The sequence below is a fragment of the Zeugodacus cucurbitae genome, chromosome 6, assembly GCF_028554725.1.
Source record: "Zeugodacus cucurbitae isolate PBARC_wt_2022May chromosome 6, idZeuCucr1.2, whole genome shotgun sequence".
In the NCBI taxonomy this organism is placed as follows: domain Eukaryota; kingdom Metazoa; phylum Arthropoda; class Insecta; order Diptera; family Tephritidae; genus Zeugodacus; species Zeugodacus cucurbitae.
In genome coordinates this window covers 27,552,273-27,573,967 of record NC_071671.1, presented here as the reverse complement: position 1 = coordinate 27,573,967, position 21,695 = coordinate 27,552,273, and the positions used below count along the sequence as shown (strand labels likewise).

At 34.1% G+C, this 21,695-nt stretch overlaps 1 protein-coding gene across 1 annotated transcript; it reads right to left on the bottom strand.

The window, feature by feature from the left end:
- Positions 1–1,782: 1,782 nt before the first annotated feature.
- On the bottom strand, positions 1,783–20,318 carry LOC105215949 (uncharacterized). Its single transcript, XM_054232780.1, has 13 exons — positions 19,763–20,318; positions 15,895–16,229; positions 10,475–10,720; positions 9,959–10,411; positions 9,762–9,894; positions 9,442–9,683; positions 9,158–9,382; positions 4,266–4,592; positions 3,290–3,535; positions 2,772–3,224; positions 2,572–2,704; positions 2,256–2,497; positions 1,783–2,196 (listed from the first exon to the last, which is right to left on the bottom strand). Exons 1-13 carry the CDS (start codon positions 19,770–19,772, stop codon positions 1,963–1,965), a joined length of 3,279 nt encoding a protein of 1,092 aa, XP_054088755.1. The 5' UTR covers positions 19,773–20,318; the 3' UTR covers positions 1,783–1,962.
- Between the last annotated feature and the right edge of the window lie 1,377 nt (positions 20,319–21,695).

Genomic DNA, 21,695 nt, shown 5'->3' with positions numbered 1-21,695 from the left:
ATATCGCTTACATTATACCTTTAATTACTGAATTAACTGAACATTTTATGCTGTAACAAATTTTTATACTCTCGCAACAAAGTTGCTAAAGAGAGTATTATAGTTTTGTTCACATAACGGTTGTTTGTGTCACCAAAAAATAAAATAGTTAGATATGGGGTTACATATATATAAAGGATCAGGATGACAAGTGGAGTTGAAATCCGGATGTCTGTTCGTGCACGCGATAACTTGAGTATAAGTTGAGATATCTTAATGAAACTTGGAACACATGTTCCTTGGGACCGTGAAAGGATTGCTTTCGAAAATCGGACCATTGCCACGCCCACAAAATGGCGAAAACCAAAAACGCATAAAGTGTCATAAGTAACCCATAAATGAAGTTATAAAAGTAAAATTTAGAATAAAGGATCGCACTTGGAAGGTGCATATTTGGATATATATTTTTTGTGGAACCAAAACCCCCCCCCCCCCCCCCCCAAATCGGTTATTTGTATATATCTCGCAAACCAATAAAGCTACATAAACCAAACTGCAGTCGGTTCTCTTACACACACCATGAAAATAGTTGAAATCGGGTAATAACCACGCCCACCTCCCATACAAAGGTTAGGTTGAAAATTACTAAAAGTGAGTTAACTCACTAACGAAAAACGTCAGAAACGCTAAAGTTTACAGAAGAAATAGCAGAAGGAAGTTGCACTCAGATTTTTTTACAAAGTGAAAATTGGGCGTGGAATCACCTACTTATGGGTCAAAAACCATATCTCAGGAACTACTTGACAGATCTCAATGAAAATCGGTTTATAATATTTTCTTGACACCCTGATAACACGGACAAAAAATGGACGAAATCGGTTCACAACCACGACTACTTTCCTTATAACTCAATTTTGAATTCCATCTTATTCCTTCACTTCATAATACATATATACATAAGGAACCAATGAAGATAGCGGTTTCATCTCTGGCTTCATTTGTGAAAAAATTGTCGAAAACGGACTATAACTTTCCAAGGCCCCAGATATCGAACATGTTAAACTCAGCGCCTAAGGGTAAATTTTAACCGAAAATATGGGTAAATCTCTCAGCTAATTTAATGTAATTCAGAGGAAATTGTTTTCTTCTAATAGTGTGTCTCTGTCCCAAAAATTATTAAAATCGGGTCATAACATCTTCTAGCTCCCATATACCTAATTATAGGTTTTTCAAAAATACGGTGGGGTTTATTCCGCATATATGTATTGGTTAATATGTGAGATATCTTAGCAAAATTAAGTGAGCGTATAGTCTTGGATATAGTGCACCTTGCTGGTGAAAATGAATGAAATCTGTTCAGGAATTACCTCAGCCCTCTTATACTATATATGACGATTTTCGTTATTCTATTAAACATTATGCCGAATTTATGGGTAAATTTGTGTGTTATGCAAATAAAATATCTTCAATAAATTGCGACAGAATATAATGTTCGGTTACATCCGAACTTAGCCCTTCCTTACTTGTTTTATGTAATTTTATCGATATAATACACAATTTGATCCATATATTCGGCACTAAGTCAACTAAAATAACGAAAAACATTATATAGTATATGGGGTTTGGGGTCACTCCTAGACCGATTTCACTCATTCTCGCCAACAAATTATGTCCAATATTATATCTCACATATTAAGAGATATATACTGCCTAAAGTTCACCTCAACTTAAAAACCTAACATTATGGGAACTAGAGGATGTAAGATCAAGATTTTAACCATTTAACAAATTAGACACAGGCACTGAGGTCTTTGTACAAAAGTAGAACGTTTTAATTCATTTTAACATTACGTCGCTCCATTAGTAGTGTTTTTTAATTATACATTTTATTTGATTTTACTAATACAATAAGGCAATTTCTTAATTTTACAAAATACTACTAAATAAATTCAACCAAAAATAGCTGAGCCCAGCTAAGTTGCCTTAGCTTACACTTCTACAGTCAGAGGTTTTCTCTTGTTCATTACTTTGTTCCTCGTTCTCGTTTGTGACCTTCGTATGTAAGGATTCCAACTCCTTTGGATCGATAGCTAAGGCGCGTTTCGGTGAATTCCAGTCTTGTAGCGTTGAATCGGCAAAGAATACGTAGAGTACGCCACTGCCAACCAACATGCCCGAACAGAGCAGAAACACATTGCGCCAGGCCTCAATTGTTTGCTGAAGAAGAAATTAACCCATAATAACTGACAAAAACACTAAACGCAACTTGTACTTACATTGCCCAACGTCATTATGCCCACCAAATAAGATGATATAAAACCGGGTAACACACCAATCATACCGCTAATACCCAAAACTATACCCGCATAATTGGGCGACATATCCACAATAGCGGCTAGCGGACCCGAAGACACTGCGCCATGAAACATTAAAGCTAGCGTAAGGAAAACTATTGCTGCCAACTCATTATAGCCGAACCAGGCCAGACAAAAGACCATCAAGCCATTCACAATGCAATCTACAAGAGCGTAAACGAAGTATTGAAGAGATACCTATAAAGAGCGCACTGAAGTCATGCAACGTCGCACTTACAAATCACTGTTGCCAATTTTCGCAAATTCGTACGCTTAATTTTATCCGTACGTAGTAAGTAGTCCGCAAAAATGGAGAAAGCCAAAGCAAAGAGCATACGCATCAAATGTGGCAAGCCCGAAAGTATACCGGTCTGTGGAAAAAATAAGACGTGTTAACTCACAAAACTAACACAAAAACAACACTCATTAATTACTCACCGCGCGTATATTCGAATGATGCACGACACGGAAGTATGTCGGCGCTTGTGTCATCATCGTAAAGAGACCCCAAATACCGCCCCACTGTGCGATCACATTCATCCAGACAGCACGTGAGGTGAGTATGCGTCGCCAAGGTGTCGGACCCACATCGGCATGCACCGAAGCGCCCAGTGACTTCTCAATATAACGTTGTTCCGAGATATTGATACGTGGATGCTCCGCCGGCGTATCGTAGACAAAGTAGAGCCAACAAAACCACCAAGCAGTACCAATGACACCACACACCAGATATACCCATTCCCATGAGGTCCAATGCATAATATAACCGAATACTGGATAGAATACAGCGACACCTACCGAACTGCCCAAATAGGCGGTGACGAATTTGCTGCGCTCATTTGGTGGTATCCATTTGCCGGTCATGTGATGCATAGCTGGCCACGCTAAACCCTTCAGAGCAAAGGTTGTTTTAAGTCTTCTTCATTTTTAAGGCAAACCATTTCCATTTAACCTACCATCACTAGACCTTGTAGTATACGTAACCATATGAGCACCTGATAATTCCAATAGGCCGCTAATGGTATGAGCAAACAAATCCAGCAACCTACTGCATTCGATAGACCGAAAACCAATTTAGTGCCATACTTTTTGGCCAAAATACCACCGGGAATTTGCATGACCCAAAGTAACCAAAAGAATGAGCCCAAAACCAATCCCTGCTGATACTCATTCCAGTCGAAACCCTCGGTGTCGTAATGGATCTGTGTGTTTGAAATAATAAAGATTAAAAGTAATGACATATCTAATAAAACATGCCTGCAGTGCTTGGCTAATCGCGTTGAGCTTTTAAGCGTCAAAATACCTACGTTCTGAGCCCGTGTAGGTAATTTATTCGTATAAGCTATCTATTTAACCACATACTTCCATTCAAAAGGCTAAATAATCTGAGTATGATTATTAAAATAATCTTTACTAACTAATAACTCAAAAGCGTTGTAATATCTAAGGTGTTACGTGATAGATATATTTTCATTTTCTGAATAAAAAAACAATCTATCCGTCGTTGAAGTTCTTCAAAGATCACAATTTTCAACGCGGTTAATTCTACGTATTCGAAATGGGCTCGGGTTCTAAATGATGGAAATGAAATGAAAAAGATCCGACATATTCCATTTCAAGCATCTGATTACATACATATTTGGAATCAATTGTTCCAACTTAGATCACTTATACTATTACACGGTAGTTAAAGTCAGAACTGATTTAGGTAGGTGTTTCTGCTATAAAAAGATTTCTCAATGAAATTCCAGAGATATTTACAGTGTAAATTCAAATAGAAACTTGGCCAAATGCCATTACATTCACACACACATTTACAAGACGGTTACACGAACCTGGCGCGAACACGTTTGCTGCGCTGTCAATTCAATGCGACTCACCTTCAATGCACTATTTCATAACTTTTTTCCTCAATAAATTATTCAAACTTACCCCCAACGAATGGAGCAAGTGCTTCTCCCACGAATAACGTTGCTCTTGCACGATCGCTAATAACACTTCGGCGCTGCGATTAGACGCGATCGCTGCTACACTGTTGCTACTAATATTCGCATGAATACTGTTGATGTTGCTGTTGTTGTTGCTATCTAATAGTATGCTTTGTGAGTAGTTCGTTAACAGTAGTGCTTCTGTTATATTGCTGGCGGTTAATAGAGGTTTTTTGGCTATCATTTCTACAATTGTTATATTTAAACTAACGCGATTCATATAGTTCACAGCGAAACCGATGAAAGCCATGTACCAGAGTACTGTGCGCGCCTGAACTGTAACGAGAGTGCGATAAATAGAGAGGATGAAAGTGGGTAGACAAATTTATTTTTATTAAAAATTAAAAAAAAAAATTATTAACAAGTAAGGAAGGGCTAAGTTCGGTTGTGACCGAACATTTTATACTCACGCAATTTATTTATTTAATATTATATAATAGACAATCTGACCCACATATTCGTCGTAAATATGGTATAAAGTCCATTGAAAGTTGGAAACCCTAATATAAGGTTAGAAGCACCGAGTTCTTCATGTTCGATATATGGGGCCTTGAAAACCTATGGTCAGATTTCGATGATTTTTAGAAAGGGGCTGCCACACTACAAATGCAGTATTTATGAAAAATTCTATACCGATATCTTCACTAGTACTAACTTTACATATTGTAAGCTATTCAGGGCGACTTCAAAGTTCTGGTATATAGGAAGTAGGCGTGTTTGTGAACCGATTTGGCGTATTTCCACAACATATTATTTTGATGCAAGGGAAATAGTACAAACCAAATTTAATTAATATTGGTCGAGTAGTTTCGGACATATGGTTTTGGGCGGAGCCACACCCACTTAAAATTTTGTATACCAATTTAGGTGGAGCCCTTCTGTGCCTTCTTTATAATGAAATTTAAGGTTTCTGGTGTTTTCCCTTACTGAATTAAAGCATTTTTAGTCATTTTCAACATAACCTTTGTATGGGAAATGGGCGTGATTATAATCCGATATCCTCCATTTTTGGACTATATTAAGAAATCCCTGAAAAAAACGACTCCTGAGAATTTCATTGATATAGCTTTATTAGTTTCCGAGATATGTACAAAAAACTTAGTAGGGGGCGGGGCCATGCCCACTTTCCCAAAAAAATTACATCCAAATATGCCTTTTCCTAGAACAATCTTTTGTACCAAATTTTATTTCCATAGCTTTATTTATGTCGTAGTTATGGCACTTTATGTGTTTTCGGTTTTCGCCATTTTGTGGGTGTGGCAGTGGTCCGATTTCGCAATCTTCGAAAGCAACCTTCCTGTGGTGCCAAGAAACAAGTGTACCAAGTTTCATCAAGATATCTTAATTTTTACTCAAGTTACAGCTTGCACAGATGGGCGGACGGACAGACAGACATCCGGATTTGAACTCCACTCTTCACCCTAATCACTTTGGTATATATAACCCTATAAAAAAAACGAATGAATGTAGACGACATTTCTCGTGCTGTGGTGTTTGTTGCCAAACTCATTCCAAACAGCTGGACCGCTTTTATAAAATATTTTTAGCATATCGGGTAGGATTGGAAATCGGTCGTAAGCCATTTTCCATACCCCTCAATAAGCGTGATTCAATCCTAATTTTAGATAGTTTTCACTTTAAAATGTGTGGTGGAGCTCAAAATCCTTAATCATTGGTCGCCTTGCTTGGCAGACGGAAAAATTACAAAAATATCACCACCGATAGGGTCACTCATGTTGAAGGATATCCAATATACCGTAGAAGAGATAAATTCATTGGATTTTCTCAATTTCAATCCACCATGACTTTGCAATGGCACACGATTAGTCATTAAAAAATTATTTAAACACGTAAAAATAACTTTGATTCCAACAGTTGTGCCAATCGAATTCAAACGCATTCAATTCCCGATTAGATTGGCCAATTTTGCAAAGGAATAGTTAATATTAATTTAAAAAATTTATTGTAAAAAAAAACTACAAAACAAAATTAAATATTTTTATAGTAAAGACTGAATTTTGATTTTTAATTTCAGTTTTTCAATTCCTTTTTTTTAATATTTTCACATTTTTTACTTAATATCAGCACTCATTTTCGCATAAATTAATTAAATCACAATTACCTTCCACCATTTTCAGTTTTTTTCCACAAAATTTCTACCAAACGAACACTCTTAGCCTGACAGCTTCGCGCACTCAATTTCGTAATATCCTTAATGATAATAAAAACGAATGTAGGTGCGTCTGCGCACTTCCGCAAAGCGCCAACTACTAGTGCAATGAGTGCATTGACTGTAAGATATCACTTGAAACGGGTCGGGATCACTAGATCACTAAACCCGAACAACGATCGCTGTGAATGTGTGAATGTGGAGGAAGCCTTTTCAAAACATTGCCAGCACTTGCATCTTCTGCACACACTTCAAAACACTTTCTGACACATGAGAGACCCGAGGATACTCCTTAAATGATCACTTGGCACACGCGCAGCGCGAATAATCCGCAATCCCTGAGAATTAACTTCAAAACTGTATTTAATAAACGCGTTACTTTTTGACAAAAACAGTTTCTAGGGCGGAACGAATTAGTTGACTATTGATCACGTCTTGCCACTGCGAAGTGTGCAATTTGAATGAGGAAAATCTGATCCGTCTAATAATAAATATCTCGAAGTTAGTGAGTCGCCGAGCTAGTTCAGGAATGAATTTAAATAAAGTACAACAACAAAAGCAACATAGGGTATATATTATTTATAGCTCGACACTTGGCAATATTTAAATTATTCTGTTAAAAATGCAATACATACGAGGTTTCATAGGCGTCACAGATTGTTCGCACGCATACGATTCTGCCGTACTACGTTTAATACATGGTAATAATCAACAACCAACAAACAACCACAACAACAACTGAAACTTTTCTTCTGAAATTGCTTAGTGCACTGAAAGATCGATAGGATCGGCTCGTGCACTGCTCTTATTTTGTACAGCACTGTACAATTTAATATTTTAGTAAAATTTATTGAACCGCAATGACATTTGAATATAAATAAACAATTATATAATTAGCCCTTACAGACACCTTAACAACCGGGATCGCCTGAGCTTGCTGATTAATAGATCAACAAACCCTACAACTACAACATTTTCTGATTCATTCATTGATAACTTGTTTATTGTGTTTATGCATTTAAAATTCAAATTTAACTTTTAATAATTAGTTTTACTCACTAGGCCAATGGTTATAGACTTGTGTATTATATTATCTTAAGTGATGCAATATCCAGTTGATAATACACCCATTAAGCCCCACCGCCTAAAACGGAGGATTTTTTACCAGTTTTTCGCAAATTACACACAATGTTGCATAGGTGGAATGGGTATATCGCTTACATAACGGTACTTGTTTCTCTTTCACTCACTCTTCACCCCAAATGTAACTATCTCACTACTACTAACCGATAACTAACTGAACTAAATCGGAAAGAAATACTAAAATATAAGTATGCTCATATGATTTCAACAATACGGACAAGTTGACAGTCCTTGATCACCAATGCCCAACTGTTATGGGAATGCAGATCCTATATTATTGTTCTAAACACTATAAGAATTTATTGTGTGAACTTCTCATCAACTTTAGCCTCAGGCTTGCACAATCTTTGAAGTGGAAGTGGTCATTAAGATTGCAGAGGATCTATAACTGTTGAACCCGGCATATTTTAGAGAAGTGAAAATCTACTCTGTAAACAATGCTGCGATACTAGCCTTGAGCTCGCTGACTGTGCGCTTGATGCTGGTTGAGGAAAGTCTGATACCACTATGAATGGCATTGGATCATTTCGCATTCAAAGTAGTTTGGGCGCCAGGTCACAGAGGAATCGCAAGACATTGTAAGACTGATGACACTTCTAGGATAGATACGTCAGTTCCACGTACAGTGAAGTGGGTACAAGTAGGAGCATCACTACCATCTTGTAATTTACTACAGGATCGACGGATCTCAGCTGAACTGAGCAAAAGCTGGACAGTAACTAGCTCTTGCTCTGTCGCAAGATTCTTCTGGCCCAGAGGTGTAGAGAACTCTTCGACCTAATAAAGTCAATATTTCTTATCTTTATATCATTAGATAAGGGTTCTAACTGATCATTGTCCCATCGGTATGCACAAGGTGAAACTAAAAAAATTTACCAGATGTTAACTGCAAAAGCAGTTTAGAGCGAGTTGGAATCTTTCAAACAGATTATTTTGGAACACCCTGTCTTTGCAAGAGCTAGACAAAAAAGCTAACTTATTGTACTACATCTTCACGAACTAGCAGATATAGAATTAAAAAAATCTCTGATTTGTTGTGGGTTTTAGGCGCTTTGTCGATTCTTAAATCTAAGTGAGGGGGTAAAATTTTTCGCATCACAACAGACTGTACTTACTATATGGTATTTCTTTTTGTTTATTCAATTATTCACATAAAATATTCTTTCTTTTGAGTTATTCCTAACAAATATATGTTTCTTTTTAATTATTATATTATGTTATTATTGTTACATATGGCAATACAACTTGTATATACATACGGTACTTTTTTATAACATTTCTTTACAATTTTTTTTATATACATTTCATTTAATTAAATTCAATTGATTTCTTGAATTTTTTAATCAGACTCTCTTAATACTAACTGTAATTATTATTAACAGCTTTGAGTAGATTTTGCTAAAATTAACAACTTATGCTTAATATCATACAATAACAACATAGAATTTTACTTAACATTACAAAATGCAACTAAATAAATTCAACAAAATATAGCTATACCCAGTTAAGGCGGCTTAGCTTACACTTTTGCAGTCAGAGTTCTTCTCCGCATCATTACTTTGCTTCTCGTTCTCGCTTGTGACCTTCGTTTGCAAGGATTCCAACTCCTTCGGGTCGATAACCAAAGCACGTTTTGGTGAGTTCCAGTCTTGTAGCGTTGAATCGGCAAAGAATACGTAGAGTACGCCACTGCCAACCAACATGCCCGAACAGAGCAGAAACACATTGCGCCAGGCCTCAATTGTTTGCTGAAGAAGAAATTAACCCATAATAACTGACAAAAACACTAAACGCAACTTGTACTTACATTGCCCAACGTCATTATGCCCACCAAATAAGATGATATAAAACCGGGTAGCACACCAATCATACCGCTAATACCCAAAACTATACCCGCATAGTTGGGCGACATATCCACAATGGAGGCTAGAGGACCCGAGGACACTGCGCCATGGAACATTAAGGCTAGTGTGAGGAAAACAATCGCGGCCAGCGCATTATGACCGAACCAGGCCAGACAAAAGACCATCGAGCCATTCACAACGCAACCTACAAGAACGTAAATAAAACATTTGGGTTACATACAAATTTAAAGAGCGCTGTGAAATTATGCAACGTCGCACTTACAAATCGCTGTTGCCAATTTTCGCAAATTCGTGCGTTTAATTTTATCCGAACGCAACAAATAGTCGGCAAACATGGAGAAAGCCAGAGCGAAAAGCATACGCATTAAATGTGGCAAGCCAGAGAGTATACCGGTCTGCATATTAAAAAAGAATACTCAAGATATAAAACTATAACAAATACAACCGTATTTTACTCACCGCGCGTATATTCCACTGATGCACAACACGGAAGTATGTCGGCGCTTGTGTCATCATCGTGAATAGACCCCAAATACCGCCCCACTGTGCGATCACATTCATCCAGACAGCACGTGAGGTGAGTATGCGTCGCCAAGGTGTCGGACCCACATCGGCATGCACCGAAGCGCCCAGCGACTTTTCAATATAACGCTGCTCAGAGATATTAATACGTGGATGTTCCGCTGGTGTATTGTAGACAAAGTAGAGCCAACAAAACCACCAAGCAGTACCAATGACACCACACACCAGATATACCCATTCCCATGAAGTCCAATGCATAATATAACCGAATACGGGATAAAATGCAGCAACGCCTACCGAACTACCCAAATAAGCGGTGACGAATTTGCTACGCTCATTTGGTGGTATCCATTTGGCCGTCATGTGATGCATAGCTGGCCACGATAAGCCCTTTAAGACAACAGTTATTTTAAGTCTTCTCTTTTGCAAAATAAACATTGTCATTTAACCTACCGTCACAAGACCTTGTAGTATACGCAACCATATGAGCACTTGATAATTCCAATAGGCCGCTAGTGGTATCACGAAACAGATCCAACAACCAACGGCATTCGATAGACCGAAGACCAATTTCGTGCCATACTTTTTGGCCAAAATACCACCGGGAATTTGCGTAATCCAATGAAACCAATAAAATGAGCCCAAAACCAGTCCCTGCTGATACTCATTCCAGTCGAAACCCTCGGCGTCGTAATGAATCTGTGTGTATGAAATAATAAAGATTAAAATTAGTGAGGCTTTGAGCTAGGTAAACACAAATAAAATGTTTAAATAAGTGAGTTCTACAAAGAAATGTATGTAAATAAATGTGTTTAAACAAAAATACGGTTATAAAACATATCTACAGTGCGTGGCTAACGCGTTGGGCTCAAAAGCACCCACATTGTGTGCTCGTGTGGGCAATTTACTCTTATAAGCCTTTTATATCTAATCTGCATATGGTTATTAAAATAATCTTTACTAAGAGATACCTGATCTCCCGACCACTTCGAAGTATATGTAGAAACTGACAGAACGTGTAAACATATTTCTTGTTATGACATTATTTTAAAGTGAAAGTCATTCCGAACTCAGCGTAATGAGCTCTTAATAAGCTTATCAAATTCTTAAATGTGTTATGAGAAAAGATAAATAAGACGATTCTTTACGACTTCTTGCTTTCTTCTCACTTTTATATTTGGATGTTTGACTCTTTCTATCGGTGTATTACATAAGCTGTGCTGATTTCAGTTCCAATGAGTTTGAGTTTACAATCTTCGCTCTAAGTCTACCGAACTCAATGGATCTTTAGAGCCTTATTTCACATTTGCCAAATTTTGATAGAGAAAGCATCTGCAGATTTACTTTATTCGCGGCTTGGTATCTATAAGTTAAATTTCACTGAGAACTTTAGTTAGAAGTACGAAGTTTTCCCTAGATCGGCCCGAAACTTTGACGATTTGTAACTATGATACTTTGAAGAAATTAAAGAAATTATTACTAATCTTGTGGTTCTCACGAAAACCATTACTAAATCTATTATCTATAAATATTTAAAATATAAGAAAAAATGTGATTTTATCCTGAAAAATATAGTTTTTGATATAAATGGAGTTCATAGAGTTTTCAGTCTTCGAAGATAGATGGTTTCCGAACATAATTCTAAGATGTTGCTTGGTTGGTCAGTATCTGCAAACAACCAGTTAAAACTGCGAGAACCTCTTGTGCCATTTACAAAAGCTAAAATCAATCCTAGTCAACGCTAGAATCGTACGTACATATATAGAAAGAGCTTTCTTCCTATTCATCTAAGTATTCAACACTCCTTAACCGGCAAAGGTCGCATGTACTGTTTGAACGTTTTCACATGTATTTTTATTTAGATAAAACACAACAACAAAATAAATAATGCATTTTTATACAATATGAGTAACAGCTTAAATACTTCAAGTAGTAAATAGTTGTGAAATCTGATTACCGCTATGTTACTGATAAGAAAATACTAGAGAAAGTCTAATACTTTAAATAATGAGAATTAAAATAGTTTATATTAAAGTGTGATAAATCGAAAACAAGTTCAACAATATGACGTTTTTATTTCATTATCTAAATAATAATTTCTAATTATCTAGTTACATAGCACTATATACAACACATCAATTTGTTTATCTAAATTAAATATCTAATTATTAAAATTAAAGAACAGCAGGAAAATAAATACAGTCACATACATCGCACTCTAGACAACACATCTTGAATATATGACAAGTATAAATAGTATTTAGCGCTCTGTTTTTGGTCACTACTGCGGTAGGAGGAAAGGGAGCGTATACGGTGTTTACAACCTTTTGATAGACAATGTAAATAACAATTAGACATTTGACTTCTTTCAATGCATAATCATGCGCTTTTCAAATACAAAGGTATTACTCAATTGCACAGCTGTGTAAAGTATTGCCTTTGTAATCACGGTTGTTTTCGAGTTTCAATAATATTTCCGTTGAACAAACAAATTATCGATTCTTCTTTGTTCTTTACAGCTTATAATTCTCAATGGGTTCATCAAAAAAGAGAAAAGCGATTCTAAAGTTAAATTAGCTATGGCTATTCTGTAATGAAAGCACTAAGACAATTAAATTATATTCGATATGGTTGATGCTTTAAATATAATATTCAAATTTAATTCGGGAATCTTCAGAAGAAGTCTATAGATTCTTCTAAAAATTTAAAACTTCAGATCGGAATTCGCATGAAATTCGTTTCAGCGCTCTCCTAAACAAATCCTTTCGAGACATCTTGAGAATTTTCACTATATGCCTCATTCATTCTCTGAAGTTAGTTATCTTAGTTAATTTATCGATGGCTATTTCGTTTCAACACTAATTCGACGCCACTTGAGAGCTTTCATGCTGGTTTTATCTAATGAAATTCAAGCTGATCGCTGATCGATTAGATTTTGACACATTTAGTCCACAAATTCTCTTTCGAGTGGTCCTCCCATTAAAACCAATAAAATACCTAATACTTATTTACCAAATTTCATTCGTAAGCGTACCCCCTACCGAGAGCCACTCAAATTATCGGTCATTGGTATACTGCTGAAATTGAAATCATTGTTTTTACAACCCTATTCAATGCTTTGTTTTTGTAAACCGCTTTTTTATACTCTCGCTCATAACGGTTGTTGGTAAGTCCTAAAACTAAACGAGTTAGATATAGGGTTATATATACCAAAGTGATCAGGGTGACGAGTAAAGTTCAAATCCGGATGTCTGTCTGTCCGTCCGTCCGTCCGTGCAAGCTGTAACTTCAGTAAAAATTGAGATATCTTAATGAAACTTGGAACATAAGAAGTTCCTTGGCACCATAAGAAGGTTAAGTTCGAAGACGGGCGGAATCGGACCACTGCCACGCCCACAAAATGGCGATAACCAAAAACATATAAAGAGCTATAACTAAGCCATAAATAAAGTTATGAAAATAAAATTTGGAACATAGGATCGCATTTGGGAGGGGCACATTTCAATGTAATTTTTTTGGAAAAGTGGGCGTGACCCCGCCCCCAAATAGGTTTTTTGTATATATCTTGCAAACCAATAAAGCTATATAATCCAAACTTTCTGCAGTCGTTTCTTTTAGCCGTTTCCTTTTACAGTCCAAAAATGAAAGAAATCGTATAATAACCACGCCCACCTCCCATACAAAGGTTAAGTTGAAAATTACTAAAAGTGCGTTAACTCACTAACGAGAAACGTCAGAAACACCAAATTTTACATAAGAAATGGCAGAAGGTAGCTGCACTGAGATTTTTTTTACAAAATGGAAAATGGGCGTGGCGTCGCCCACTTATGGGTGAAAAACCATATCTCAAGAACTATTCGACAGATTTCAATGAAATTCGGTATATAATATTTTCTTGACACCCTGATGACACTGGTGGAATATGGGCGAAATCGGTTCACAACTACGTCTACTTACCATATAACTCAATTTTGAATCCTTCTGATTCGTTCACTTTATAATGTATGCATAAGGAACCGATAAAGATAGCGAAATAAAACTTTACACAAATACTATATTTGAGCTGTGACATCACTTGTGTAAAAAGTGTCAAAATCGAACCATGACTTTTCAAGGCCCCTGATATCAAACATGAAGAACTCAGTGCCTAAGGGTAATTTTTCACCGAAAATATAGGTAAATCTCTAAATAAATTACGAGAGTATAAAATGTTCGGTTACACCCGAACTTAGCCCTTCCTTACTTGTTTACTTATCATTTTGTCAATCAATTTATGATTTTATACACTTCTTCTCATTCATTTTTGTCAACAAACATAAAAATCGGTAAATTACCGTATTTACCACCTTCTAAATAATCAATAATGGGTCATTTTATCTGCTGATAACGAAGTGATTATTTTCGACGCATAGTTACTGTTGTAGATTGACGGTATGCACTCGAGTATTGAATGATATGAATGGGTTAATTGCCGAAATTTCAGCATTTGTTGTGATCATACTCATATTCATGGTGTTTAATTATTTTTTATTAGAGAATGATCACTCAGTGCGTACTCATAAAACGCGTGCAATGTTTCGAAATAAAAAGATTACAGTAATTAAGCGATTTGAACATTGGAATGTTTGACTGAGCTTCCTTTTGAGATTTATCGATAGCATGAGATCTTGAAATATATGGCATTGAGACAGCTTTTATTTGATTTCCAACAGTCAGAGTCACTTGTATCAAAAGACCTTAGGCATTTTGAATCAGTTTAATAACTCAAAAGTGTTGCAACATTTAAGTTGATTCCTGATAGGAAGGTCTTCACTTTCTGAATATAAAATCAGTAACTATCCGTTGTCATCACTTCCTCTTCTGCAGTCAGAATTTAAGTTATTGAAAGATCTTTCCAACGCCGTTAATTCTACGTATGAGAAATGGATCCAATGGACTGTCAATTGGATAACATTTTACACATCGGACCAAACCGCTTTCACCGATCGAGAATAAGTTTGGAATGCAAACAGATCTCTACAAATATATTGTTGGGTTAATGCTGGCACAAATGTCCAAGATCGATATAAAACGATTTAATCGACCAGTGCTTGATCCTAGAGACATTCCTGCAAATGTCGAGAATTCGGCTCAAAAAGTGACATTTTCTGTTGAGAATAAGTTTGGGATGCAAACAGATCTCTACAAATATATTGTTGGGTTAATGCTGGCACAAATGTCCAAGATCGATATAAAACGTTTTAATCAATTTAATCGGCCAGTGCTTACCCCAGGGCCATTCCTGCAAATGTCGAGAATTCGGCTCAAAAAGTGACATTTTCAGTTGTGAATAAGTTTGGGATGCAAACAGATCTCTACAAATATTTTGTTGAGTTAATGTTGACACAAATGTCCATGATTGATATAAAACGTTTTAATCGATTTAATCGGCCAGTGCTTGACCCTAGAGACATCTATTGGAAAACGGCGGAACCAACGTTGTAGACCAAATAGAGTACGGATAAACTAAATGATGGAAATCAAATGAAAAATATCCGACATATACCACTTCAAGCATACGATTACATAAATTTTTAGAATCAATTGTTCCAACTGAGATCACCTATACTATTGATCGGTAGTTAAAGTCAGAACCGATTTAGGTAGCTGTTTCTGCTATAAGAAGATTTCTCAATAAAATTCCAGAGTTATTTGAAGGCAGTGTAAATTAAAATAGGAACTTGGTTAAATGCCATTACTCGCACACACATTTACACAAACGATTACACGAACTTGCTGCGAACGCAACACGTTTGCTGCGCCGTCAGTTCAATGCGACGCACCTTCAGCGCCTATTTCATAACTTTTTCCCTCAATTAATTATTCAAACTTACCCCCAACGAATTGAGCAAGTGCTTCTCCCACGAATAACGTTGCTCTTGCACGAGCGCTAATGACACTTCGTCGCTGCGATTAGACGCGATCACTGCTACACTGTTACTACTGATATTCGCGTAAATACTGTTGGTGTTGCTGTTGTTGTTGCTATCGACTAGTAAGCTTTGTGTGAAGTTCGTTAACAGCGGCGCTTCCGTGGGGGTGGTTGTGGGCGCTAATAACGGTTTATTGGCTATCATTTCCACAATTGTTATATTTAGATTGATGCGAATCATGTAATTCACCGCGAACCCGATGAAAGCCATGTACCAGAGTACTGTGCGAGCTTTAACTGTAATGAGAGAGTGATAGAGAGTAGGTTTAGAAATTATGGGTGAAATATTATGAGAAGTGAAATAGATATGATTTATAGATAAATCGATTAAATTAAATATAAAAAGTAAATTCTCAGAAAGTAAATAATCGCGGAAAATCGCGTTAATCACCTTTAAGATTACACATGCACCTCGAAAAAGTAAATTTTTTAATTTTTTAATTTACTTTTCAGAGAGTGTGATAAAAAATTCGAAACGAAGCAAGCAGCGTTTTTTACGATGTTGCAACAACACTTACTCTCTTGTTTATCGCGTCTTTTTAGTAAATAAACTCTCCTACCTACTTGATCCACTGGTTTAAAAATGAAAACGATGCAAATCATGTGTCAGACTTTTTGAATTGTCATACAAAAATGGTCAGAAAATATATTGCAAAAGAAAAAAAACAAAATAATATTCAATTTTTTCTCTTCATAGTAAATACATATGTATGTATGTAAATGTAAATATGTTTTTCATGTAACTCCATATGTTTTATTGAAGCAAATAAATGAATGAATTTTTTAAGTTTAAAAATGCATTTAATATTATAAAAACAGATAATTTATGTATATATTTGGAAAAGTAAATTATTCGAAAAAGTAAATTACCCAAAATACCAATCGATTTACTTTTCGAGAGTATACTGTATATTCTGAAATTTTATTAAAAAAAATTAAATAATTATATCTTTGGAATATTATCAAAAATAATTAAATAATTTTTAATTCCAAAAATTTCTAATAAAAGTCTGGGTTAAATTTTTTTTTAATATTTGTTGAATAAATTTTTTGAAGTTTAATTTAATAAATTTAAAACAATTATAAAAAAGTAATAAAACGTTAGTTTATGTTATTTAATTTTTAAAATTCTAATAAAAATTTAAATCAAATAAAGTTTATAAATTAACTTTTTTTATTACAACTTATTAAATTTAGAAATATGTATATTTTAAATTTTTTTTACAAAAACTAAAAGAAAATATTTTTTTTGCATTTATTTTATTTTTAATAAAAATGTTGGAGAAAAAAATATTTTTATTTGTTATAATATATTTTTTTTTTTTGTAATTTAATTGAGATATTAAAATATAAGTATATATTTTTTGAAATACAAATACAATGAATAATAACACTTGTTAACAGATCGATATAAATTATTATTTATTATATTATTTATAATATTTAAACCGCATTATTAGAATACTATAATTAATTTTAATTATCACCAACAAGCGTACGAGTACTCAACCGCATTCTAACATTTATTTATGCATATAAATAGCTAATATATATGCATACATACATACATATTAGTTTATATAATGCTGGCAATCAACAAACTGCTCTTGATTTAAGTTGTTTAAACTTTTATCGCTTTTCAAACACACATATTTTCATATCGATTATCAAAGAAAAAAAAACGTAAATATGTAAATGCATATAGTGCAGTACAGCTAGTTAGTAAGTAGTATGAATGAACTCTATGTTATGTGACACCCGGCGTAAGTCATTGCCTAGGCCAGCAGAAATGCGTCGATCGATCAGTTAGCGCGCCAACAACCGCTCAACAGCTGATTCTCGGAATAAATGCAAAGTATTTTGCATTTGCTCTCGATTGGCAGCAAGTTTTTGTGTATAAAAATAATGTTTTTTTGAAAATTCGATGATTTCACAAAAACTACTTTTCACTAAAAATTTTGCGCTGTTTTAAATTTTTATAAAAAAAGTGCTGATACTTGTTTGATAATTGCATGGAAAAGCCATTTGTAAGTGAATGAAAGAAATAGCAGCAAATGATTGCTGTAACATTTTAATCAAGTGTATGCACTTGGCAATTAGCGTGAATTTCGGATTAAAAAATTATAGGAATATTATTAAAGGCATTTAAAATGAAGTAAGTGCGTTTATGATAAAATTAATTCTAAGCTAGTTAAATGGAACATTAAGTCGGCGGTGTGCGAAGCAAATGTGGAAAATATTTAATTTTATACAAAAAAAATTAATATTTGAAATTCGAAAAAAAATTTTTTGGAAAAATAAAAAATATACAAATATAAAATACATTATAAAAAATTATTTTCTAACAAAAATAAATTATTTTCTAACAAAAATAAATTTTTTAATTATTTTCTATAAAAAAATAAATTTTTTAATTATTTTCTAAAAAAAATTGCAATTTTGTTTAATTTATTTTTATTTTGTTAATGAATTAAAATTTTATTTGCAATAATTTTGAATAAAAATATTAAGACACATATTTCACTTAGAAATAAAAAAAAATAAAAATAAATTTAAAAAATTCAAATTAAAACAAAATATCTTAATTTTTCAAAAAAATATTTTTTGTGAGCCTGAGCGGTTTAAAAAAAATATTGCTTCAAAATTGTAGTGTTAATTATTCCATTTTAAAAGATATTTTTTAGATTTTTGGTTGTAAATAAAAATTTTTACTTTAAATTCACCATTACCTTTCATTAGAAAAATTAATTTCTTTCCATTAAAAACAAGAAAATAATAAAATTTGCTCCCAAAAAATTAATTATTGCGTTTTCACAAATATTTTGTTTGTTTTTGATTGCAAAGATTTTTTAACAAAACTTTTCACTTTTACCTTTCATAAAAAAAATATTTGTTTTCTAAAAAAATAAAATTTTAACAAAACTTTTCACTTCAAATTTACTTTTAACTTACATTTAAAAAATATATTAAAATATTAAAAACAAAAAAAAAATAATTTGCACAAAATTTTAATTTTTAATTTAAAAAAATTTGAAGTTTCACTAAAAATGAATTTTTTACTGCTTTTTTGCTTATTTTAGTAAAAGTTGTACATTAATTAATATGCCACATATGTATATTGAAAAAGATATTTGAAATTTTTCCTAAAAATTGCAGGTTACTTCATTTCTTATAAATTACTTTCTTATTTAAATTCACTTCTTTATTAAACAAAAAATTTTTTTTTTTCACATTTCTTTATTTTAAACATTAATTCATAGGGAAAGATTTATATTTATATATTTTTTTATTTAATTGCAACTAAATTAAGTAAAAATTTTATATGTATTCCAAAGGAAAAATTTTATCATAAAATTTTAATAAAATTAATTTTTTCTAACACTCTCTTTATTTTTTTTAATACTCCCCATAAAACAAATGTAATTTTTTCATCTTCTATTTGAATCAAATTAAACATATTTTTTTATAATGTTTTTAATTTTTATATTAAATCACAAAAAGTTTACGTTGTACAACAAAATATTTATTAATATATTTTTTAATTTTTTTTTACATTTAAAATTACAAAAAATTTGCAAGCAAAAATTGAATATTTAAAATTATATGAAGAAATGACTAAAAATTAAAAAAATTTTTTTTTGAAAAGTTGAAATTAGGTTTTTAATTTCAATTTTTTTTTCAAACATTTTTTCAAATTTTATTACTTAAAATTAGCACTAATTTTTGTGTTATTTTCATAAGAGCACATAAAATCGTTGAATAGCATTTACCTTCCACCATTTTTAAATTTATTTTCCACCAAAAGAAACACTTATAGCCTGACAGCTTCGCGCAAAAATTTCTTAATATCCTTGATTATTATAAAAACGAACAAGTGTGCGTCTGCGCACTTCCGCAACGCGCCAACAACAAGTGCGATGCGTGCAGTGACTGTAGTAGATCACTTAAAATGGGAGTCGATCACTAAACTCGAACGACGATCGCCAGACAAGGAAGCCCAACGACTGGCACGCGTACACACTACTGAGTGGGTGTGAATGTGGGGGAAGCCTTTTCAAAACATTGCCACCATCGAACTCAGCATCTTCTGCACACACTTCAAAACACTTTCTGACACATAAGAGAACGAGAGAACTCCTTAAACGATCAAACGGCACACGCGAACCGCGAATAATCCGCAATCCGTGAGAATTAAATTCAGTAACCAGATATTAAATAAACGCGTTACTTTTGGACAAAAACAGTTTCGTGGACGGGACGAATTGAATGATGACGATCACGTCTTGCCACTGAGAAGTGTGCAAGTTGAATGAAGAAAATCTTATCCGTCTAATAATACATATCTCGAAGTTGGTGAGCCGCTGAGCTAGTCTAGGAAAGAACAAAAAATAATCTAGAGCAACAGCAACAACAACACAGGGTACATATTATTTATTGCTCGCCACTTGACGACATTCAAATTTTTCTGATAAAAATACAATACATACAAACGAGGCTACATACATAGGTGTAGGTGGCTGCCACATTTAATATACGCACACATTTTACCAGCCTACAAATAATACAGAGCGTACTCTAACGATCTTGTCGTACTACGTTTAATACATATTGCTAATCAACATGCAACAACAGCTACAACAACAGCTGATCAATGATCGCGACAACATTTGTAAAAATAAGTCGCAGCTCTTGTCTCTTATCAAATGCGCTTATATTTTTTGTTGTATTTATTATTTTGATAAATTATATGCGCTCTTTCACGCGTTCTCTCTTTCTCTCTACTCGAACACCTTTCCAATTGTTGAATATCCTATCAGTCAAGTGCATGCATCTCCCCTTCATATGCTAAACTCACACGATAACATTTTATCTCCACCCTCCTCCCCCGCTCTTCCTCACCCTCCTTCATGCATACTCTCTCGCTTTACCCATAATCTCTCACACCGATCTGCAGCGGCAAACGTAAACAGCTGTAATCATGCTTATCACAACCTCAAAGCGTCTTCGTCTACCTCACGATGCTCGTGTGCGAATAATATACAATATATGTACGGGTGTGTTGACAAGCTAATCCATCTCCCATTGTGGCATGCGGTGGTATCATGTCTTTGAACGTGAATTACGATATGCATTTAACGATTAAAGCAGAAAGCAGCGTTGATTGCAATAAGTAGCAGCTGATTTCATTCGTGTGTGAGGCTGGGTGGCTTTGAGACAAAACGTTAATTTTTCCAACAACTGATAAACGTATCAAAATATAGCGAAGAATAAAAAGAAAAGTATCTTTAATCCTTTGCTAAGGTAAATAGAACTTTGTTCATACGAAAAGTAAAGGTAAACAAACGGTTTCGAGTAAATATTCGACGCGAATACAGTGATAACTCGACAAACATATACATATACTATATATATATATATGTATATTCTTAAAACCCTCATATTAGCGTGTTTGTAAGAGCTTAGCATTAAAAGCTCACACATTAAATAAAAGCTCAGAGTAATAAATAGTTTTTCAAAGCCAAAGCGAAGTCAAACAAAAAACTTCGACCAGAGTTTCATAGGACAATGTTAGTCCTCAGAATTTACGATCCAATTAGCGAGTACAGACTTTAAAATAAAACTTTCCAATTAAAAAGTTCGTAGGGTATCAAGACCACGACAGGTAAAGACGGCGTCAAGTAAATTTTCGCGAAAACATCTACC

Coding starts and splice junctions, on each gene's coding strand:
- LOC105215949 (XM_054232780.1), bottom strand. Junction 3,536..4,265: donor ACTTGCTCCATTCGTTGGGG/GTAAGTTTGAAT, acceptor TCAAACACACAG/ATCCATTACGACACCGAGGG. Junction 2,197..2,255: donor GCATAATGACGTTGGGCAAT/GTAAGTACAAGT, acceptor TTTCTTCTTCAG/CAAACAATTGAGGCCTGGCG.